This window comes from Vigna unguiculata, chromosome 4 (assembly GCF_037176805.1).
Source record: "Vigna unguiculata cultivar grain cowpea cultivar isolate G323 ecotype 2 chromosome 4, ASM3717680v1, whole genome shotgun sequence".
Taxonomy (NCBI): Eukaryota; Viridiplantae; Streptophyta; class Magnoliopsida; order Fabales; family Fabaceae; genus Vigna; species Vigna unguiculata.
The window spans coordinates 47,714,286-47,734,066 of NC_140795.1; the positions used below are offsets into that span (position 1 = coordinate 47,714,286).

Below are 19,781 nucleotides of genomic sequence, written 5' to 3' on the forward strand. Positions count from 1 at the left end.
CAAAAACTAAAATTAGGGTGCCTCTTCCCAACACACACAATGGATCCAAAAGAAAGTCATAGGAAAAAGTTTGATTTAATACCATTTTGGGTTTTCAATTTTTTCACATTTTTTGCTTTAAATATCTGAATAAATTTTGTTAGCCTCTTTTGTTCCTATTTATTTTTCTGTTTAGGAATTGCCACATCAATAGCTAGTTTAACAAAACATTTCTTTAGTAATATGTGTACTTGATTCTTGTTTGTTTCGACTCTTTGATGGCATTATTACAGGTTAAAGCAAACTCTGTATTCATAGTTCATATGATTTAAAAAGGAAAAATTCACCAAAAATCACATCAGTGATTTACGCATGAAATGTGTTAAGCTATCAAGATAAGCACCGTGGGTTATGACTTACTAGCTTTAACACCACAAATTTTCTTTGTCACGAGACGCATATGCTTTTAGATTTTTCTGCCATAAGGAGTCAACTTGGCAATCGAGCATTATTTCCTGGCCTTGGGGTCAAATCCCACGATCAGTTTTATCCAAGAAAGGATTTGTCCTACATGAAATTAAGTTAATTAGATGACTTTTTCTTCCAACTGGACACAATTGTAGTACACAATGAATGCTTAGTGGTTAGTAGCCTTAAAAGGGTAGAGACTATAGATGCATTCTCATCCATGAAGAGTGGACCAATTTGTCATCAACATGAGATTTCAGAAACATTTGCAACTTGAGACTGCCAACTAGCAGTGACAAGAAAATATTGCTCTCACTGCCAAATACAGCTACATGAAACTGTTGCAATTAACCACTGCCATATATGTAATTGATTTTTTTGATGTGTTAACTCTAGTACAAGCTTCAGAGTGTGTCCCATTTTCTCTATGGACTTACACTATATTTCATTGTGGAATATGTAAGTATACCAAAAAAGGGTGAGACAGAATAAAGGGAAAAAAAAAATATAGCATCATTGTAATGATACATTTTCCCTCATAGAATTGGATTGTAACGTCGTTTCTTCTGTGGTGTTGCATGTGCCTGTGCTTTTATCCCATATGTTTTCAATTGAAAATTTTCAAAAGCCTCTGAAATTGCCTGCACCTATAGGATTGCACAAAGCAAGGTTAGTGAAGCCAACATGAATGTGTAAAGGAAAGAAGTTCAAACAAGCATAGGATAAACTAACCAGTTCTGGCTTTTTGGCGTACACCTTAACTATCATATCTTGGTAAGATGTGGGTAGCAAGTGGCTTACGCGCTCATCAGGTATTGTAAATTTCTCATTGCTTTCATAATCCTGAATACATTATTGAACAAGGAAACTCAATACAACTAGCATAATTCAAATTCCAAATTAAACACCAATGATAAGGACGAAGCTACTTTAAATATGTCAATAATTTCCAACAATTGAAACCCAGTATCCCAACAGAAGTAATAAAAAACAGTTTAAACTAAAACTAATTAGCACAGGAACTGTCAAACTGCACAAGGTAAGAGGGTTTACTAATGCGAAAAAAGAAGACATCATCCACTAATACAATATAGACACTGGAAAAACCAATTAAAATATAAGATTAAAGAAATATTTTGATAAAAAGATAGGTAGGTAGGTTTGTCGATGTACCTTGAAAAAGTGGATACTGCCACAGAAACATGCACCAAAAAGAGAAAAAATAATAAATTAGGACAACATATTAGGAAACTAAAACAAAATAAAGGTCTATATTCAGCTAGCATGATTATTCTTCACTCTATACCTCTCCAGGGGATTATGCTTTCCGCGAGTCAAATCAATTTTGACATTACAAACAGCTAAATCCTCCTCTTTCAGTGTAACTCCACCACTCTTCTGCCAAATGACATAAAAAAAATGAACTTTCTCAATGAAGAGAAAAAATAAATATTAGATATGATTTGCAAATGATAAGGGTTAACCAGATTGAAGACCTGAGAGCAAACAATATCTTGAGCAGTGACCTTCTTAAAATTGTCCAGCATATCTTTTGGTACAGGGTACTCATTACAAAACTGCACAACAAAATTCATCCTTAGATTCTATAATACTAAATACAAAATTTAATAAATGCAAAATTGTTAATCACACAAACATTTTAGACCAATGTAATGTAAATTTAGACACATCCACACAAGTTTACACAGAATTCGTGTCAAACAGCTTGAGAAAATACCACTACCTAATAGGTGATTGCAGCAGGTAATGATAACTATCACAGAAAAGCAACAGGTTAAAAACATGCCTGGTACAAATTCCTCCTTCGAATCCGCAAGATCAACTCCCTGGCCTCCTTTAGTTCTTGACTTGCACTTGTCTCGATAGTTTTAACTATTGTGTCATCCAGCTGCATTTTTTAAGTAAACTACATTTTATTATTAAAAAGAGCATTGAATAAATGTTTTTAACACAAGCTCATTAGTAAGAAGCCCTTGTAACCTTCCAGTACTGAGAAGGATCATGTATGTTAGATGAAATCTCCAAATAACTATTAGCGTGAACAAGTGCATCAACTATCATAAGCTCAATTGCCTGAAAACATCAAGATGGGATTAGAAACTGTAAAAACGAGACCGGTAAGTCTATGGATATTAAATAGACGGAAAAATCGGTGAAAGGGAGTGGTCTACATCTACCTAAAATAAAATAATCTTCCAAACAAAATAACTACATACCTTCACTTTTGGATGTGTATAAACTGTTCTATACAGATCAGCACGAGTGGCAAACATTTTGTGGATGGTAAGGTCTAGCAAATTGCACACCCAAGAGCAAGGAACAATTAGAAACACAATTGATAGGAAAATCAGAAGTGTATTATGAAAAAATGTTTTGAGGAATGACACTAACAGTCCTTAGCACGATAACAAATTTCATCATCCAAAACCCACATTGTCTCCAATAACCTGTAGGTAAATTAAAATTTAAGATGCTAGAAGTGATACATGACCTTTATTTAAGTTTACTTTCCAGCTAAAAATTATCAAACTACTGATAAGAATTAAGTCATTTTGAAGAAATTCATGAAACCTTTGAAATTCAAAATTACATCCTAGACCACAAGCTCTACAGTCACGGGCAATATAATCAAATCTGCAAAGCAATAGTTTCCACAAAGTATTACAGTATGGCATAACTCAAAGAATACATGAAAGAGAGAATGTAAACAGGATCAATAAACCAGATTTGACTGTTAAATTTTCTGTTTACTTACTTGTCAACATCAATTCCATTTCGCCCATTTGCAACAATATCATACAAGAAACTTTTCCCACTTGAGCTCTAAATAACAAACAATTGGGGAAAAAATATAAAAGAAAAAGGACACACGGGTAACAAATAACTTTGGTAAGAATAAACAAAATCATCCATCAAAATTTTTAATAAGCCTAGAGAATAGAAAATATAAAATAGAATAAATTAAAAACTTTACCCTTGGAGGAGCAGATTCAGAGCTTGCCAGTATCATATCCTGCCAACATTAATGACTTACTTAGGAGAATGAAGATGCAAACCACTTTCTACTTTCCATTTATATGAGAGATGCAATATGCTTCTAATACAGAATAAGTAAACAAATATTTGAGAACATAAACCCGCGTAATTGCTCTTTCAAATTAGTATATCCAGACACAGAAGTGGGGAGGGGAAAATGGATGTTAGACAACCTTCTAAATATGTTTTGAAGAAGTCTACGGCAGAGCTTGAACACACATTTCCTACTGATGGCAACTATTGAACAAAGAAGGCAAATATTTTCAACATGTACCTTGGCTATCTGCACGTTCAATACATATATACATACACATACATATATATATATATATATATATATATATATATATATATATATATATATATATATTACGTTTAGAGGAATTACAGTGCTTCTAAACTAGAAGAAAGTTGTTTCCAGGTCTACACTGCCTAATCACCCAATTTATTACTTACCCGACAACTTTGTTAATTTATCAGACATAACGTTTATGATGGTTAAGGAAGTGATGCTCAAAATCTGAAGACACTTAATCTAATGCAGGAAAAGAACAATGGTAAGCAGTAGCTTTACCTTGACCCTTTTTATCATCTGGGAGTCAACATCAATACGGTGTTCGTCAACAATATAATCGACCATATTGACCGACATTTGTTCATGAGACCTACAACATAAAAAATGACACGAATTAAATGAATTATGGTCATAAAATGATTTTAAAAAAAAAAAATCAGATAAAACATAATATCTCAACTAAGGAATTTACTGACAAAAGTATAACTTTTCTAAACATTACAAGGCCAAAATACAGAGAAAAATGAAATAAATTAGATCATTAAATGCAAAATTGTATAAAAATGGTAAAAATAAGATTACCAATCAGAACCATTGATAACTAGGGGAAGAAACTCCCGTTCAAACAAGTGACTGAAAGGACCATGACCCACATCATGCAGAAGTCCTACAGAAAATAAGGCATCCGCAGTAAAAATTATTAAGAAATTATATTGGATTAAAATCAATGGCAGTTCCATGAAACATGACATACCTGCAAGCTTCACTGTTTGAATATCAAATCTATCAATATCAAGCTCCACGCCCTGCATGATCATAAACACAGATTAACATCCTGTCAGAAAGACCTTACCTTTAAAATTATAAAATACTTAAATAAAATTTTATACCTGATAAGTATGAAGCTTTTCCACACATTGACCAGCTAGCCAATACACGCCAAGAGAATGCTCAAATCTGGAATGCACAGCCCCTGGATAAACCATGTTCGTAAAACCTGAAACATAAAAACAAATTGATTTATTGGAGAGATTAAACATACTGAATATTCAAAAGGGGATATCAAGCCATGTGAGCACCAATGGCATGACAGCGTTTGAAGCAGCATTTTAAAAATTACATTTCACAACTACTGTCTTCCTACTACAGGTTACATGAAAATGACAGGAACTACCTTGTAACCAAAGAAATAAACTCATTATCTTCTGAGAGACCAAATGAATATTTCACAGAATCCTCGATATATTCTATTACATTACAAGGGCAAATTTTTTATCTATAGAAATAGATTTATTACAGCCAGTGGTCAGCAGGGAATCAAATAATGGACATCCTTGTGTTAGTTATGTCATAACATAAAATGCATAATAAAATATTCAAGTTTCCGTTAAAATTCAATTTGTGTTTCATCTCATGTATGCAACATATACCTTCGTGGGACTTTCAACATACTATAAACTGGCATATAATAATTTCAAAATACCCACACACATACTAACAGATTCACATGCAATTGTGTATAATAATCTTATTTAAAAGCAAAAGCAGTTTACCTATACCAAATTGTCAAGCTATACTCTTGAACATAGTGTCATTTCAATATCAGAACTAAGCTATACAGCAAGTATAAATGAACTTCCAAAACTCCAAAACCTGTTTTACTATATACATGCATGGTACTCTTTTCCTGCAAGTAAAACTCATTAAAAGTACTCAAAACATTTCATGACACACATGAGAAATGAGTATTGATGACCAATAAATGCATCTTCTTGCGGTATTATTTTAAATTGAACTTAAGACAAAGATCTTGGCATACTTCACAAAGTACATTTGACAGCCCAAAGCAGTAAAACCAACTTTCCCACGAAATTCCCCAGCTAGCGGACATTAAAAATCCTCTTGCCTATGGATACCTAGAATTTAAAACAAAATAGCATAGCAGTCCAACTAAGTATTTGATAGTTTTTCAAGAACTAACACAACAAAACAAACAAATTAAAATTATCACTAAACAAACGGATGCCGGGAACGTTCAAAAATATACTCCACTCATGGTTCTTAAAAATGGTACAACACTGCAAATTTGGCCACAATTTCAAGGTCTTTTTTGACTCACCAGGACCACAACCGTGGCTGCATTAGCCATATTTGCCTGCAATGTCCTCAAATGTAAAGCATCACAACGACACCATGACCACAACAACCCTTGAAAATCTTGGTCCCACTCTAACCTAATTTCCTACATAAATCCCAAGCAGTAAGGTCTTTCATGCCACGTATCCCCCCACCATTGACACAACAATTCAAGAATCTAAAAGCAAAAATATTATTTGTGAGTTCAAAAGGAAAATAAAATGCATTAAAGACCCTGCCAAGAATAAGTATGTAAGTGCATTTAATTTCAATTTCAAGCAGCTACTAATTTCTAAACAACTCTCTTATAATTGGATTCAAGAAACGACGATTAACTCACCTAATTGCTTCAACTCGCGAAGCCTGCAACATAAACAAACAAAGCAAAACCAAAAAATTAATAAACAGAACATAACAAGGATGTGGAAATGAACCGTCTCACAGAACAACAAAAAACGTTTCAAACTCGCCTCTGAAACTGCTCAGTATCTATGAACTTCAAACTAAGCTGCAAAACCGAACAAAACGCAAAAAACAAATCAGATTAATTAAAAAATAATAACAGTATGCTTCAGTTTCTTCGTAGCTACAGGAAAATAAGATTCAAGAAACGAAAAGAATCGATTCAACTGTCGTTGGAAATTACAGGATCGATATAAATGTTGCCATGGACGTTGTCGTGAACGTGCTTGCAGAACCTGGGATCTTGGCCTGAAACGACGGCGTAGGAAGGTGGTGGCAACGAACCGTCGATGTGGCTATATGCCCCCATATCTTCCCTCCTTTCTTCTTCCGTTATCAACTCCACACTATCAATTCACCTTCTCTCTGTCTTTAGAATCTCAACTTTCAAATTTAAATTAATGACTACCACTATTTATACTGTAAAACTAATTAATATATTTAAAATAAAAACAATTGTTAAATAATTATATTATTACCAAAACATCATTTTTTTTCATAAAATAAATATTTGTTTTTATCAAACTAAACCTTCTTAATGCATTTTTATTTGTGTATCCCTAATTTGTTGGATACTTTACTTACAAATTACATTTCCAATAAAATAAATTTTTTATTGTGCCAGATGAGATGTAACCTTCTGGAATTTTTTTTCTGACAACTTATTTAAAATTGGAATAATGGTTCGCACGTGTCATAAAAAAGCTTGGTTGTTACACTCTGTAAACAAAAAACGCATGTTCGTTACACAATTTGTTATTAAAAATTAACACAGTGCTTGAAAATGAAGAATATGCACGTGCTTGTTGAGACTAGTATTTTACTATTTAACAAAAAGAAAAAGAAAAAGAAAGACTAGTGAAAGAGTAAATTGAACGATATCTGCTTCAACAAAGAAAGACTCGTTTGTTTGCTCATATAGATAGAATTAAAAGTGTGACCTTAACTTTCATTAGGTTTAATTCAAAATCTTAATGTTCCATTAATAGTTTATATTTGTTTGGATTTTATGAATAAATTTGCTCATATATTTTATTATATTTTTTAAATTTTATATATTTCATTATTCATAACAAGTCTGCTGGTTTGTTGACCAGATATGTAGAAAATTAAAAGATGTAAATGATGTTTTTTAGAATTTGTAAGAAAACAATATTATTTTTTACGTTTTTTTTTTTTATGATATATCAACCTTTATATGTTTTCCTTTGCGTATTAACAAGAAGTCTCTTAGTTTTTAATATTTTTAAAGTTGATTTTATTGTATAGATAGTGTTGAATTGGGCTTTGGAGTAATACAACGAAACAAAATTCGTTAAAACAATAATAAAATAAATGGTTAAATGTGTTTTTAGTTTTTTAATTTGGATGTAAAATTAATTTTTTTTTTTAAAAAGGTTTTGATATATTTTTATCTCAAATTTTAAAATTGAATTAATGTAGTCATTTTAATCGAACAATGTTATATTTTGTTAGTTGTTAAATAGTATTTCAGACTACCATTTGAGTCGAACCGTGTCAAATGATGTAAACATATCAAACGTCAACCTAAAACATTATATAATATGTTAAAATAATTTCATGCACTTGCGTTAAAAATATTATATTTATTCATTTTTAATGTTTAGGAACCAAAATATATCTAAATTTAAAACATGACAAACTCTAAATTTATCATCAAATTTAAAAACTAAAAACATATTTAACCTTAAAATAAATATGAAATAATATTTCGTATATTTACAATTAAGAATTTAGAAGTATTGTTATTATACTTTGATATGTATCTAATAAGTAGAGACTTTTCTTATAAGTGGTTGCAAAATATTTTGAGTTAGTCATAGTATGTTTATATAATTAGACACTCTAACAAAAAAATTATAAAACACGCTTAAAAGAAGTTAAAAAAACAAAAATTTATAAATTCTATCTTGGAATACATCTTTCTTCTCCAATTACTAGTAGTAATTTACATTTAACTAAACCAAACAATTTGGTCATGAAGTAGCTCTATAAAAATATTTGGAAGATTGTCATTGGTGTTGATTGTCTTTACTTCAATTCTCTCGTGAGTGTAATATGAAGAAAATTACATCTAACATCAATATGTCTTGTTTTACCCATGTTCTTTAGTCAAATATATTGCACTTAAACTATCACAAATATGTATACTTCCTTTAGTAAATCTCACCCTTCAACCATATATTTTCTGTAGTCATTTTCACCAATGTCAAGAGTCGTTGTGGGACTAAAAGCTAGTGGAATATGTCTTGTGCAATCAATCGAAGGTCAAGCCTTAATCACTCAATCAATTAATGATCAAGCCTTATATTGCTTGATCGACCGAAGGCCAAGCCTTATAAGGAGAACAAAAAACAAAATGCCCCACACTTTATATTTTACATATATGGTGTAAGTGAAGGACACCATAAGACAAACTTGTAACTCGCTTGAAGCAGGTTATTAACCCATGTTAGAACGTCGATCAAGGAAGAAAGAAAATCATAGAACAATTATCGATTAAAATAAAAAAAAAAAGTAAATCGAGAAGACAAAAGCAATATCTACTTTGAAAAACTTAATGGATATCAACTACTCAAGCCACATGGACTCCAAAACTACTAAGGGTAGTTTTAAGGTAATTATAGGTTTAACATGTAACTGATTCAAAATTTAAATTCAAATCTTGTAATTGTCTAGGAAGAGTTGGAAAATATATAAAAAAAAGTGTTTTTTATTTTATGAAAGTGACAAATTGTGGAACAATACATACATTATGAGAAATGTAACGAATAGAACAAATGGTCAATTCAATGTTGGTTGTTGCAATTTGGGTTATCGCTTTCATTGATTTGTATTACAAGTTCTTTTACTTTCCTTGGTAATTTACTTTTTTACAATTTACTTTAGTGTTCTTCTTATTTGATTACAATTTCTCTTATCATCACACCTACCACTTTGGGTTTGTACATTGTTTACCTCACACATCATCTACTATCACTGTGTTTCCACTTCCATCTTTAACAAAAAATGAAAAGAAACATAATACAAACTTGTTATGCACGAGATTCTTATTGAAATCTAAGTAAGAAAGATATCGAATTCGTTGAATGTTTAGGGGAAATTGGTTCGTAAAATTAGCAACCTTTACATCAATATATTTTTTTCCATCGACACTTACACATGAAAACACCCTAGTTAGATAAAAAAAAAAGTATTTGTTGACCTTGAAAAACAAAATCACATTGAGTTGATTTAGTTGTGAACAATAGTAGGAAATAGATCGAGACTAAATCATCAAAAAACACATGTATTTTGTCTTTGTGATAAAAAAGTCATTGTTAGTTGGAGAGAAGTTTTCCAACTAATCAAAGACCCGTAAATTATAAACGTGTAGTTTGTAATAAATTGTCTAACATTTAAATGCTCATAAAACAAAAAATAGTGACACTGATAAAAAAAATGACATCAACAAAAAAATAACTCTAAATTAATAAAAAGGCACAATGTTGACATTAGAAAAAAAACACTTATTAACAAAGGAAACACAGTCTAACATCAAATTTTGATTATGCTAATTCAAAAATAATTGCAACCAACTTTTGTAACATTCAATTTAACAGTGCAATACTACTAAATGAAATTTCACATAACTGATAATCCACCCACAAAGAGTTAGAAACAAACACATAATTATTATAATTATCCAAAATAAAAGCTAACCACATAACTACAACCACTTTCAAAAGATAAAAGTTAAACCTAGCTCTCACAATCATATATCTATGCAGTTGCATCAACATCTTTTCTCCTAAGATAAATCCACAATCATTTCCTCATCTGCTCACACTAGTAAAGATGATAATTACAAAAGAAAAACAACAAACACAATAGAGGGTAAGCTAGTTTATAAAAGAAATAAACATATAACAATTAAATTGATTTTATCATAAAGTAGGGTATTTCAAACATTCTTAGAAAAAATCAAACATACAATCACAAACTCTCTAGACTCAATTATCTAAATTTAAGCATTGATGCATGATTTTTGATAGTTTTTGCTATCATAAACTCTTTAAACTCAATTATCGAAATCTAAGCATTAGTGCATGATTCTTGATGGTTCTTAGTATCAGCCGAACAAAGAATTGATTTGTATAATTGGTGAATTGATTTGTATAATTGGTTTAATCTACTGTTTTCTAATTTTTTTCCATTTCAATAAAACTTTTTCCAATCATAATTAAGAACCAATTTTTCAACCCAATTCATCAAATTTGCACAGACCACAATAAATACCATCTCAAGCAAAACAACATGTTTATACCCAAATCAAATCCCATTTTGAACTCAAATTATATTTCCAGAATATCACATTCAATTTTCCACACCCAAAACAACTAAAATTTCAATTACTCAATTTCACCTGCAAAAGAACATGTCAATCAATCACATTCAACCTGTTTGGGTATTATCCACATTTCAACACTTAATTCCTAACACTATTTCTTAGTTCCATGCAAACAATCACAATTTTATATACCAAACATTCAAAACGAATTTTAACATGCAATTAGTTAGGTTTCAGGTTCCCCCACCTTACAAAATACTCTTAATTAAGCTTTCCACCACTTTCCAAAACTTCCACCTACCACCCAACACTTATCTATACCCACAAAAGGATCAAATTAATGATATAGTGATATAGTTGGATTTATTAACACACTTAGAGTTCATGAGAGCGAAGAAAACCCACATGCATTTCAAAGAGAACCCATAAAAGGAAGAAAACATATTTAAGGTTCGAAAGAACTAGAATGAAAAAACTTACCTTATCTCAAGAAATAATTGGTAGAGAAGGAATAAAAATCAATAGTTTTCTAAAACTCCGAATAAAGAAAACTACAACCCAAGCAGAGAAGGAATAGGTTGACATTTATTAAAGATCCTTCTTAAGAAAAACTTGTATACTGTTTCATGTAAACTATCTCCTATTTTATGAACACGTCACATTTAAAACCTTTCACAATAATAAAAAAAATCAAGATTATTAAATAACTGAATGGTAAAATGTTTATCATTCTCAATTGAATGATAAAATATTTATCACTCACTTTAAAAAGAGACATGATTGGGAACGCCAACTTGATTGAAGATTAGAAGAGAAACATCTTTAATAAAAAAAAGTACAAAAATTAATTATTTTATTTTCTGTGGTGAAAAAGAATACTAAAATACAGAAGGAATAATAAACAAATGATAAATTTGACATATAAAAAAATTAATCATTTTAGTTCCTGTTGTGGAAATTAATTGAAGGGTGATCATTCAAATTATTCATAAACATAAAAATATTTTTAAAAACATATAATACAATAAATTGTAATGCATTAGTTTGACTATCAGTTGTTGAAAATATTTTTTTTACTGGTTTTTACAATAATTTGAAAATACTAATACTTATTATTTTAAATATACGAAGTTTTGCTCTATTTTTTTCCCAGTATTTGTATGATTTTAAATTTCAATGTCAAAGAGGAATTTAATCATAATAAATATAAAAAAATAGAAAGAGATATATGTAATATTTAGGAATAGAAGGAATTTTCTAATTCGTAAAAGTGTGTAATAAATAATTCTGTCCAATTCATACAAAAATAAAGATTTTAAATTTAAGTGAAACATTCCTTCAAAAAAGAAAACCTTTAACTGAACAGATTCACAAAATAGACACGGATAATTATTTTAAATAAAATCAAAAACAATAACACGTGTTTAATTCTAATTGCATGAAAACGAAGCACGGTGAAGTAAATCAAACATAACAACACAAGCAAAGTATCAAATAAGATATCATTAATAATAAAACTCACAAAAGTATTTTACTTTTATTATAAATAATTAGTGTGAATAATAATGAAGCTAAGAGAATTTTTACACACAATTATTATCACAGTAAATAATAAAAAAATAGAGAACGAAAGTTATAAGAGAAATTACAATCTTAATCTCTTGTATTTTTAGAAAACAGTGTGGTATATTTGATTTTTTTATCATGCAATTTTTATTTATTTATTCTTAATTTATAAATAAACTATGAAGAGGAAATGAGAAGAAGAGAGCAAAGTGGATAACATATATAAACGTGAGGCCAAGAACCTCAAACCCAACCACCTTAACCCCTTCCTTCTTCTTCCCCCCAACCATGGTGGTTTTAAAGTCCACTTCAACTCTCTCACCTTTCTCTTCCCACTTCTTCACCCTCTCCTCCCTCCGCCGTCACCACCACCACCACCATGCTCACCGCACCACCACCAAGCCCACTTCAAGAGTCAAACACTTCAGTGTCAAAGCTTACATGGAGAACTCCAATTCCTTGGGCAGTTTCGCCAACAGGGTCATCGGGGCACTCCCTGTGGTGGGTCTCATTGCCAGGATCTTCAGCGACGAGGGTGGCGTCGGCGACGACCTCGTGGACTTTGCTGAGTTCAGAAGGCGCGTTGGGAACAAGTGCTCACAGGCTGATTCCACTGCCTTCTACGAGTTCCAAGACCGACGAGGAAGGGTGAGTCACCAACCAATCCTTCTCCTCACACCCTTTGATCTAATTTGTGTGGTTCATTGCATGGTGCTGTCAAAATCATGTCTTTGTAATTGATCAGGATTGGGTCGTTCAAGACTTTCATTTTGATAAGTATATGCACTAACAATGTAATTTTGTTGTGTAAAAAATGTAGAAATATTCACTATCATGGAATCATAGATTGATTTGCGTTAAGACTTTTACATTGAGTAGAATAAACTATTTGGTATGTTATTTAAGCCTTGAGAGTCGACAACGGAAAGGGCTACCAATATTCAGTTTTTAGTGTTGTTATGCCCTAATAAGAATTGGAATTAGAAGTTAAACTATGTAACCTATGATGATGTTTAAGGCAATGCTTTATTACATAGACTAACTGGGTTTTATGGTTAAATTTAAAGAGCTAGATTTCCTGCTCAGAACTCAATCTTTTATGAGTTTACATTGTTGAAGACTGGTGAAATGTTTAGTTCAAATTGAATATTAATGAGGTTGATTAATCTTTTGTTTTTTCTTTTCTAACTTTGTTCTTAGCATTGTTTTGTGGTAACAATTGGTTTTGGTTTTGGTTTTGGTGAGCTAAAGGGGAATGGATGTGTAACTTGATAATGGTTTGTTGTGTACAGGCAGGGGATCCACTCTATGTTCTGTTATGCTGTTGGCTAGCAGCTGTTGGCGCAGGTCTTCTCAAAACTGAGGATATTCTAGAAGGGGTCTCTAGGCTTAGGATCTCAAATGACATTGAATTTGAGGAACAGAACTTCATGTCCTTGATGAGTGAGGCAAAAGAGGTTAGTCCCCATCTCACTTAGTTTTAACTTATACTAATTTTGGTGTATCCGTCTTAGAAGGTTATTTAGTTCTGATATTATGCTGCATTTGAAGAAGAACTCTACCAGTTTGCATTAATTGACTTAGTCGTTCCAAATTATGTTATCTAAAGTCTAAACTATGGACATGAAGTACTATTGTTTAAGTACTTTTTAAGGAAAGTGCTGATAACTGATAATATTAGTTATTCAATGTTTTCTGTAAGGCTTATTTCTCGTTGTTCTCTTGTTTGTGGAATCATTAACATGTGTTACATTGCCAAAGGTAACATTTTCTCTTGCCTAAATCTATATCAAGACAACAATATTGACACAGTAAAGATGCATACTTGTAACTAATAGGAATGGTCTAATATTAGTATGTTCTTAAAGTAACCTTTCAATGGGTGATGACAAATCCAGATAAAGTTTCATTCATCTTGTGTTGTGACAACTACTGTATAATATATCATCAACTGTATAGAAGAGGAAAAACAATTCTAAGATGTGTGAATGATATGCTTGCTTTTTATGCCTATAGGCTATATGCTTGGTGCTTTGATTATGCTGAAGCTAAGTTTTATGTATATGGTATTACCCTAACAACTCTATACAACTTCATCCAACAATGTAGAGAAGGGCAAAGCTAAAGGCTGACCCTCCTGCTATAGCAATGGAGGTTCGAGCTGGGAAGGCTCTTGATGCAATCTACGTGTGTTGCTTTGAAAGGGATGCTGTGGAGGAAGAAGATGAGAGACTGCTCACAGCAATGCTTGGTGCTGTTTTTCCAACAGTTCAGCGCGATGTGATCCAGCGACTTGTGAAAGACAAGGCAGAGAAAATAGCTGCTGGTGTTGATGATGGTTTTGTTTCAGAACTCAAACCTCTATCAAAAGAAGCCGTTGAAATACAAATGAAAGACCTTCAGTTCCTTCAACAAAATAGTGAGACTTAACAATGTGGTGAAGCCTGTGATTTCCACTGCATAATATGAAATTATATTTCAGAAACTACGCTGCTTTAGCCTCTTGGTTTACTCACAGAAAAAATGACAGACATCATAGATCACATTCTCTTATTTTTGAGATCCATGTTGAATGTTGGGGTCATGACTTTTTGAACACAGAAATTTCATGTAGTTACTGCCAGCAGAATAGATGGTGAAAGTAGTAGTAACTCATGTCTGCAAAAGGGTATTTTGGTTTCTAAACTCTTGAAGTGTTCTGATATAGTTCTTTCATTCAACTCCCCTCTTGAAGTATGGAAGATGTTTATTTCATATGATGCAAGGACATGTAACTAATTTCCTCACTTTGCAAGTGATACCAATTTGAGAAACAGAGAAGCATACGTGATAACTAAGAGCATACCTTGATTTGTATGGACATCATAAGAAAACAGAGCTTTAAAGACAATGGTCCTTGTGTGCCAGGGCAACAAAACAAACTTCAGTGTTGACGATACTGAATACTGATATTCATAAATGACTATTAAAAGGACTAGTTTTTATACACTAATCTATTTAAATCATGAAATAAAACTAACTTATGAGAATATAATACAATACAATATTTAATATACAATATAACTAATCTAGAAAAGGAAAATTATGTTTTAAAAAGTTTTATCGACAAATTGTTTACAAATTTTTTACAAAGTACACGTGATAATACCTTAATAAATGAAAAAAAAGTTTGATGTGATTTGGACAGGAAAGAAAAATGTTTGATGTGTGTTAAAAAAACAAATTTTGTTAAAAAAAATATTTGTCAAAATATTATAATCCTTTAAAAATATATATATAATTACCAACTACGCATTTAATCTTATACAATTAATTTATAAATTATAAATTAATTTTACAACAAACATATCAAATACTTAAATTTTATTGTCAACTTTACCAGTGAAAAAACGGGTCAGCCTGACTCGCCTGTGGCATGCCAAAAAACGGGTCGGGTCAAGCTGGTCCGTCACCAATAAATGAGCTGGATATTACAACTCATCCCGTTTTAGGACGGGCTGGTTCGTCTATTTTTTTTAATTATTTTTTAACTTTTTTAAAATTTATGTTTAGAAATCTATTTTATATATATAAATTAATTTATATAATATAAAAATATTATTTTTTAATTGTTTTTAATTTTAAATATAAAAAATTTTTAAAAAAATTACAAAAAAAAAACGGATTGACGGACCAAGGCGGACTGACCCGTTTTGATCCGTTAAACTGGTAGACTAGGCGAGCCGAATTACAACGGATTAGAAATTCCAACTCGATCTGCACTTTTCTTGATGGACCGGCGAGCCCAACGTACCTGATCCGCTTTAACATCCCGTTTACCATTATACCTTATATCACACACAATTATAGAAGATTACATATAATTAGTAATAACAAAACAGCCCCAATTAAAAAAAAAAAAAAAAGCTAGAGATAATAACGTATTAAATTGATTTAATATTTCCACGACTTTTACAGTTCTTAAAAAAAAAAATGATATGATTGGTTATTTATTAGTAATAAGTAATACCGTAACATAATTTATGAATGCAAAATATTGGAAATACAACCCGCGGCTATTCGTTTCACTTGCCAACGTTTAGGTTCTCATGGCAGCATGCACATCAATTCATCAATTCCAATGCGAAAATAAAGCCTTCTCAAAAGATTTTATATGTTTTGGATATTGTGAATCATGGCTGATAGGATTAGTGGTTTTCCAGACTCAATCCTTTGTGACATTTTATCTTCTCTTCCGACGAAGGTTGAACTTTTATCCACAAATTGGTTAATGTCTCTGAGATTTGTTTGTTATTACTTTCCATTCTTAAAAAAAAAGGATTTCTGATGTTTTGATATTATGTTGTATCTCTTGCAGATATGTCAACAAGACCTGGTTTCTGGCTTTCAGAATTTAGTTCAACTTAAAATGAATTTGCATTATATTAAGAATTGGCTTGAGCTATTGGAATCGCTGAAGCATTGTCCCAAGCTTCAAACTCTGGTTATTTGCAATATGGATACTATTCAGTGATAACGTTTCAATATTTCGATATAGGTATATATTATCATTATCAAAATAAAAAAAAAATGTTACTCACCATACAAGTGATAAAACAAATTGGTATCACATTACAAGTTATACCAATTTGAGATAACTTGTAATGTGTATAAAATCTTTTAAAACTTTATATATTATTGAAAAACTATATTACTTTAAATTGTTATATTTTACATATTATAAATATCTATTGTGTTAATACTGCCAAACAGAAAATATGCTTATATCAGTTACATTGAATCTTCAGTAAAAAAGTTTAATCATACTTTTAGATATTTAATTTTAAATAAATATGGTCCAATTTTTTTTTTTTTTTACCTAAAATATTTAAACTTTCCCCTCTTTTACTCAAACTCAAAGTTTTCTCAAATAAATTTATAAAAACATTTTATATCATAGTCTATATTTTCCTATCATCATGGACACAAAAACAACACATTGCATGCAACAATATCCGAAGTGAACACGTACTCAATAAAACTGAATACATAAAACTCTAAATTTACGATTTTATTACTTTTTTTCCAAAATTTCATACTCCTTTTGCATCACCACATAATTTATTACATCACTCTAATTATATCAAATATTACAAAACCATCTAATTACAGTTCTAAATTGTTTCAACCATGCATATAGGTACTAAATAATTGTTTTCATAAATACTATTAAAAGTACTCAATTTTATACACTCGTGTAAAAAAAATTCTTATTTGAATCATTACATGAAATATAATTTAATTATTAAAGTAAAATACAATAGTTAATATACAAAATAGCTATTCTTTTAAAAATTAAAGACAATTTGGAATCACAAACTTAATTTTATATAATTTCGAAGTAGTATTACGGATTAATTTTACCAAAAAAATACAAAATAACAACACAAGTCAATTTTAATACAATTATACCTTACATTTCATACACCGAGAATTATAAGATTATATATAATTAATAACAACAAAATAACCCCAATAATGGGAGATAGTAACATATTAAATGATTTAATTTTTGCACTACTTTTACAGTTTTAAAAAATATTTCATTGTTTTGTTTCTCAACGCCTAAAATATAACTCACTTTTTTTTTAATTTAATAAACTAATTTTAGAAAAAGAAAACAAAATAAAAGTATTGAGACTAATTATTACTAATAAGTAATAACATTAGGAAAAAGACAAAATAAAAGTATTGAGACTAATTATTACTAATAAGTAATACCATTACATAACTTGGAAAATACAATTCTAACTTGTTTTTTTATTCAGCATAATATTTCTATGAAATATTGATAAGAAAAGTTATTTTTTAATAAAATTTTATTAATAAAAACTTAATTGTTTAATCAATGAAACATCAGTGTCATTCTCAATTATGTTTGTAGGATAATTCATAACACCAGAAAAAGATCATGTACCACGAGTATAATTCAATTTCATACCTTCTAAACAAAATATTCTATTCAAGAACACATTCTCGAAAACACCACTTAAGTGAAGCCTACCACTAGGCTTTACAAAATACAGAAACTTAAACCTCTTCATAGTTTGATCAATCAACTCCATATACCTACCATTTAGGACCTTCTTCTTCCCAAATATGTAAAAAAACGTATCTAGTTTGACAAATAACTGTTTTGAGCAAAAAATTCATAATTACATTCATAGCAAATAAATACATACAATAAGAAATAGTTCATAAAAAACAATTTGAAAAACTAACCTTTGTTCGACATAACTTCACCTTCAATGAAGAAAAAAATCGAGACCATACCAAATTCTCCTTAGCAACAACAACACTTGCTAAGCCGGGTTATTGGATTTCATCCAAACCCATATTAAAAATCCTTATTAAAAAATAACGATCTCCACAAAACATAGTACATATATAATGCACGTCATCCAGATTATAGAATTCTTCAAAATCAAACGATATACGAAACAATATGTTCCTAATCAACCCTTTTTCAAAATCTATATAAAAAACATTTCCCATTTGATCAATAAAGTAGTTTGTTCCAATTGACAATTTAGATCCCCATTCAACCATAAAACCTTCTTCAAAAGAAATATATTCCTAAACACATTTAAAAAAAATCACTAGAATATATTACATGCAATAAAAAAAAAAATTCTTACACAAAACAAAAATATCTCTGAAATATAAAAATACTTTAACAGTAACTGAAATTTATATCAGGGAAAAGATCGATTTACAGGAAAAAAAAATAAATGAATAACAAGACCATTAAGTAAAATGAAGAATATTTTAACTTACCTCACCGAGATATAATATGAAAATCAAATTCTGAAAAAAATTCTTGAAACTATATCTCCTAGCTCCTAAAGAAGAAGACATCTCTATTTTCCAGAAAAGGATCACCTTTTGTGTAATGAAGCCAGAAACAAACAACTCTCTACTCTCTTCAAAACCCACTAAATTTACTTATAAATTAACTTTTACACAACCCAATAAATTTATTCTGATGAGAGAAAAGACATTTTACGGCTGTTAAAAGATATTTGTGTTAGAATTAATTGACGAATTAATTCTATTAGTGACTCATTTGAAATATTATGATGGGTCCAATTGTGATTTAATAAATATAGAGACTTATTGGTTATTATTATGGAAAGTGATAATAAAATAAAGATAAAGATAAAATAAAAACCAACTTGATGGACGTTGGTTTATAAAAAGAATTGGGGTTCTGTCTCTGACCATAAGGTTCTTTTCACTGTAACCTATTAAGAACGTGTGAGAAGAGAAAGAAAGGCAAAGAGATAGATTGGGAAACGGTGGTTGAAGAGCACACAAGATTATAAATTTGAAGAACGCATATTCACAGGATCTCTCATGGATCAAGGTTAGTGCTCTATTATGTGTGAGAATTATAAATCTTAAAGATCCTTAATTAGTTTTACATGT

At 30.3% G+C, this 19,781-nt stretch overlaps 2 protein-coding genes across 4 annotated transcripts; one reads left to right on the forward strand and one right to left on the reverse strand.

The window, feature by feature from the left end:
* Positions 1-786: 786 nt before the first annotated feature.
* LOC114181204 (uncharacterized) lies at positions 787-6,793 on the reverse strand. 3 transcript variants are annotated; one of them, XM_028067589.2, is made up of 19 exons: positions 6,582-6,793; positions 6,406-6,443; positions 6,276-6,298; positions 4,690-4,796; positions 4,554-4,605; positions 4,382-4,466; positions 4,079-4,169; positions 3,443-3,481; positions 3,224-3,291; positions 3,040-3,102; positions 2,860-2,915; positions 2,685-2,758; positions 2,449-2,541; positions 2,255-2,356; positions 1,944-2,024; positions 1,754-1,842; positions 1,621-1,636; positions 1,180-1,290; positions 787-1,094 (listed from the first exon to the last, which is right to left on the reverse strand). In XM_028067589.2, exons 1-19 carry the CDS (start codon positions 6,705-6,707, stop codon positions 984-986), a joined length of 1,425 nt encoding a protein of 474 aa, XP_027923390.2. In that variant the 5' UTR covers positions 6,708-6,793; the 3' UTR covers positions 787-983. The 3 variants fall into 3 exon arrangements, with proteins under 3 accessions (XP_027923390.2, XP_027923389.2, XP_027923391.2); XM_028067588.2 differs by having other exon boundaries at positions 1,754-1,845; positions 6,582-6,792; XM_028067590.2 differs by lacking the exons at positions 6,276-6,298; positions 6,406-6,443; positions 6,582-6,793 and adding an exon at positions 5,919-6,038 and having other exon boundaries at positions 1,754-1,845.
* Positions 6,794-12,541: 5,748 nt separating this feature from the next.
* PDE329 (calcium homeostasis regulator) lies at positions 12,542-15,034 on the forward strand. Its single transcript, XM_028067795.2, has 3 exons — positions 12,542-12,962; positions 13,607-13,771; positions 14,424-15,034. The coding sequence occupies exons 1-3, from the start codon at positions 12,603-12,605 to the stop codon at positions 14,742-14,744; spliced, it is 846 nt and encodes a 281-aa protein (XP_027923596.2). The 5' UTR covers positions 12,542-12,602; the 3' UTR covers positions 14,745-15,034.
* The last annotated feature ends 4,747 nt before the right edge of the window (positions 15,035-19,781 follow it).

Bases quoted from the DNA above. Each gene is read 5' to 3' on its own strand.
- LOC114181204 (XM_028067588.2), bottom strand. From the start codon at position 6,707: ATGGGGGCATATAGCCACATCGACGGTTCGTTGCCACCACCTTCCTAC. The intron at 3,482-4,078 runs GTAAAGCTACTG...TAATGTTGGCAG, and splicing joins AGATGATAAAAAGGGTCAAG to GATATGATACTGGCAAGCTC. The intron at 2,542-2,684 runs GTATGTAGTTAT...TGATGTTTTCAG, and splicing joins ATACACATCCAAAAGTGAAG to GCAATTGAGCTTATGATAGT.
- PDE329 (XM_028067795.2), top strand. From the start codon at position 12,603: ATGGTGGTTTTAAAGTCCACTTCAACTCTCTCACCTTTCTCTTCCCAC. The intron at 12,963-13,606 runs GTGAGTCACCAA...TGTTGTGTACAG, and splicing joins TCCAAGACCGACGAGGAAGG to GCAGGGGATCCACTCTATGT. The intron at 13,772-14,423 runs GTTAGTCCCCAT...CCAACAATGTAG, and splicing joins TGATGAGTGAGGCAAAAGAG to AGAAGGGCAAAGCTAAAGGC.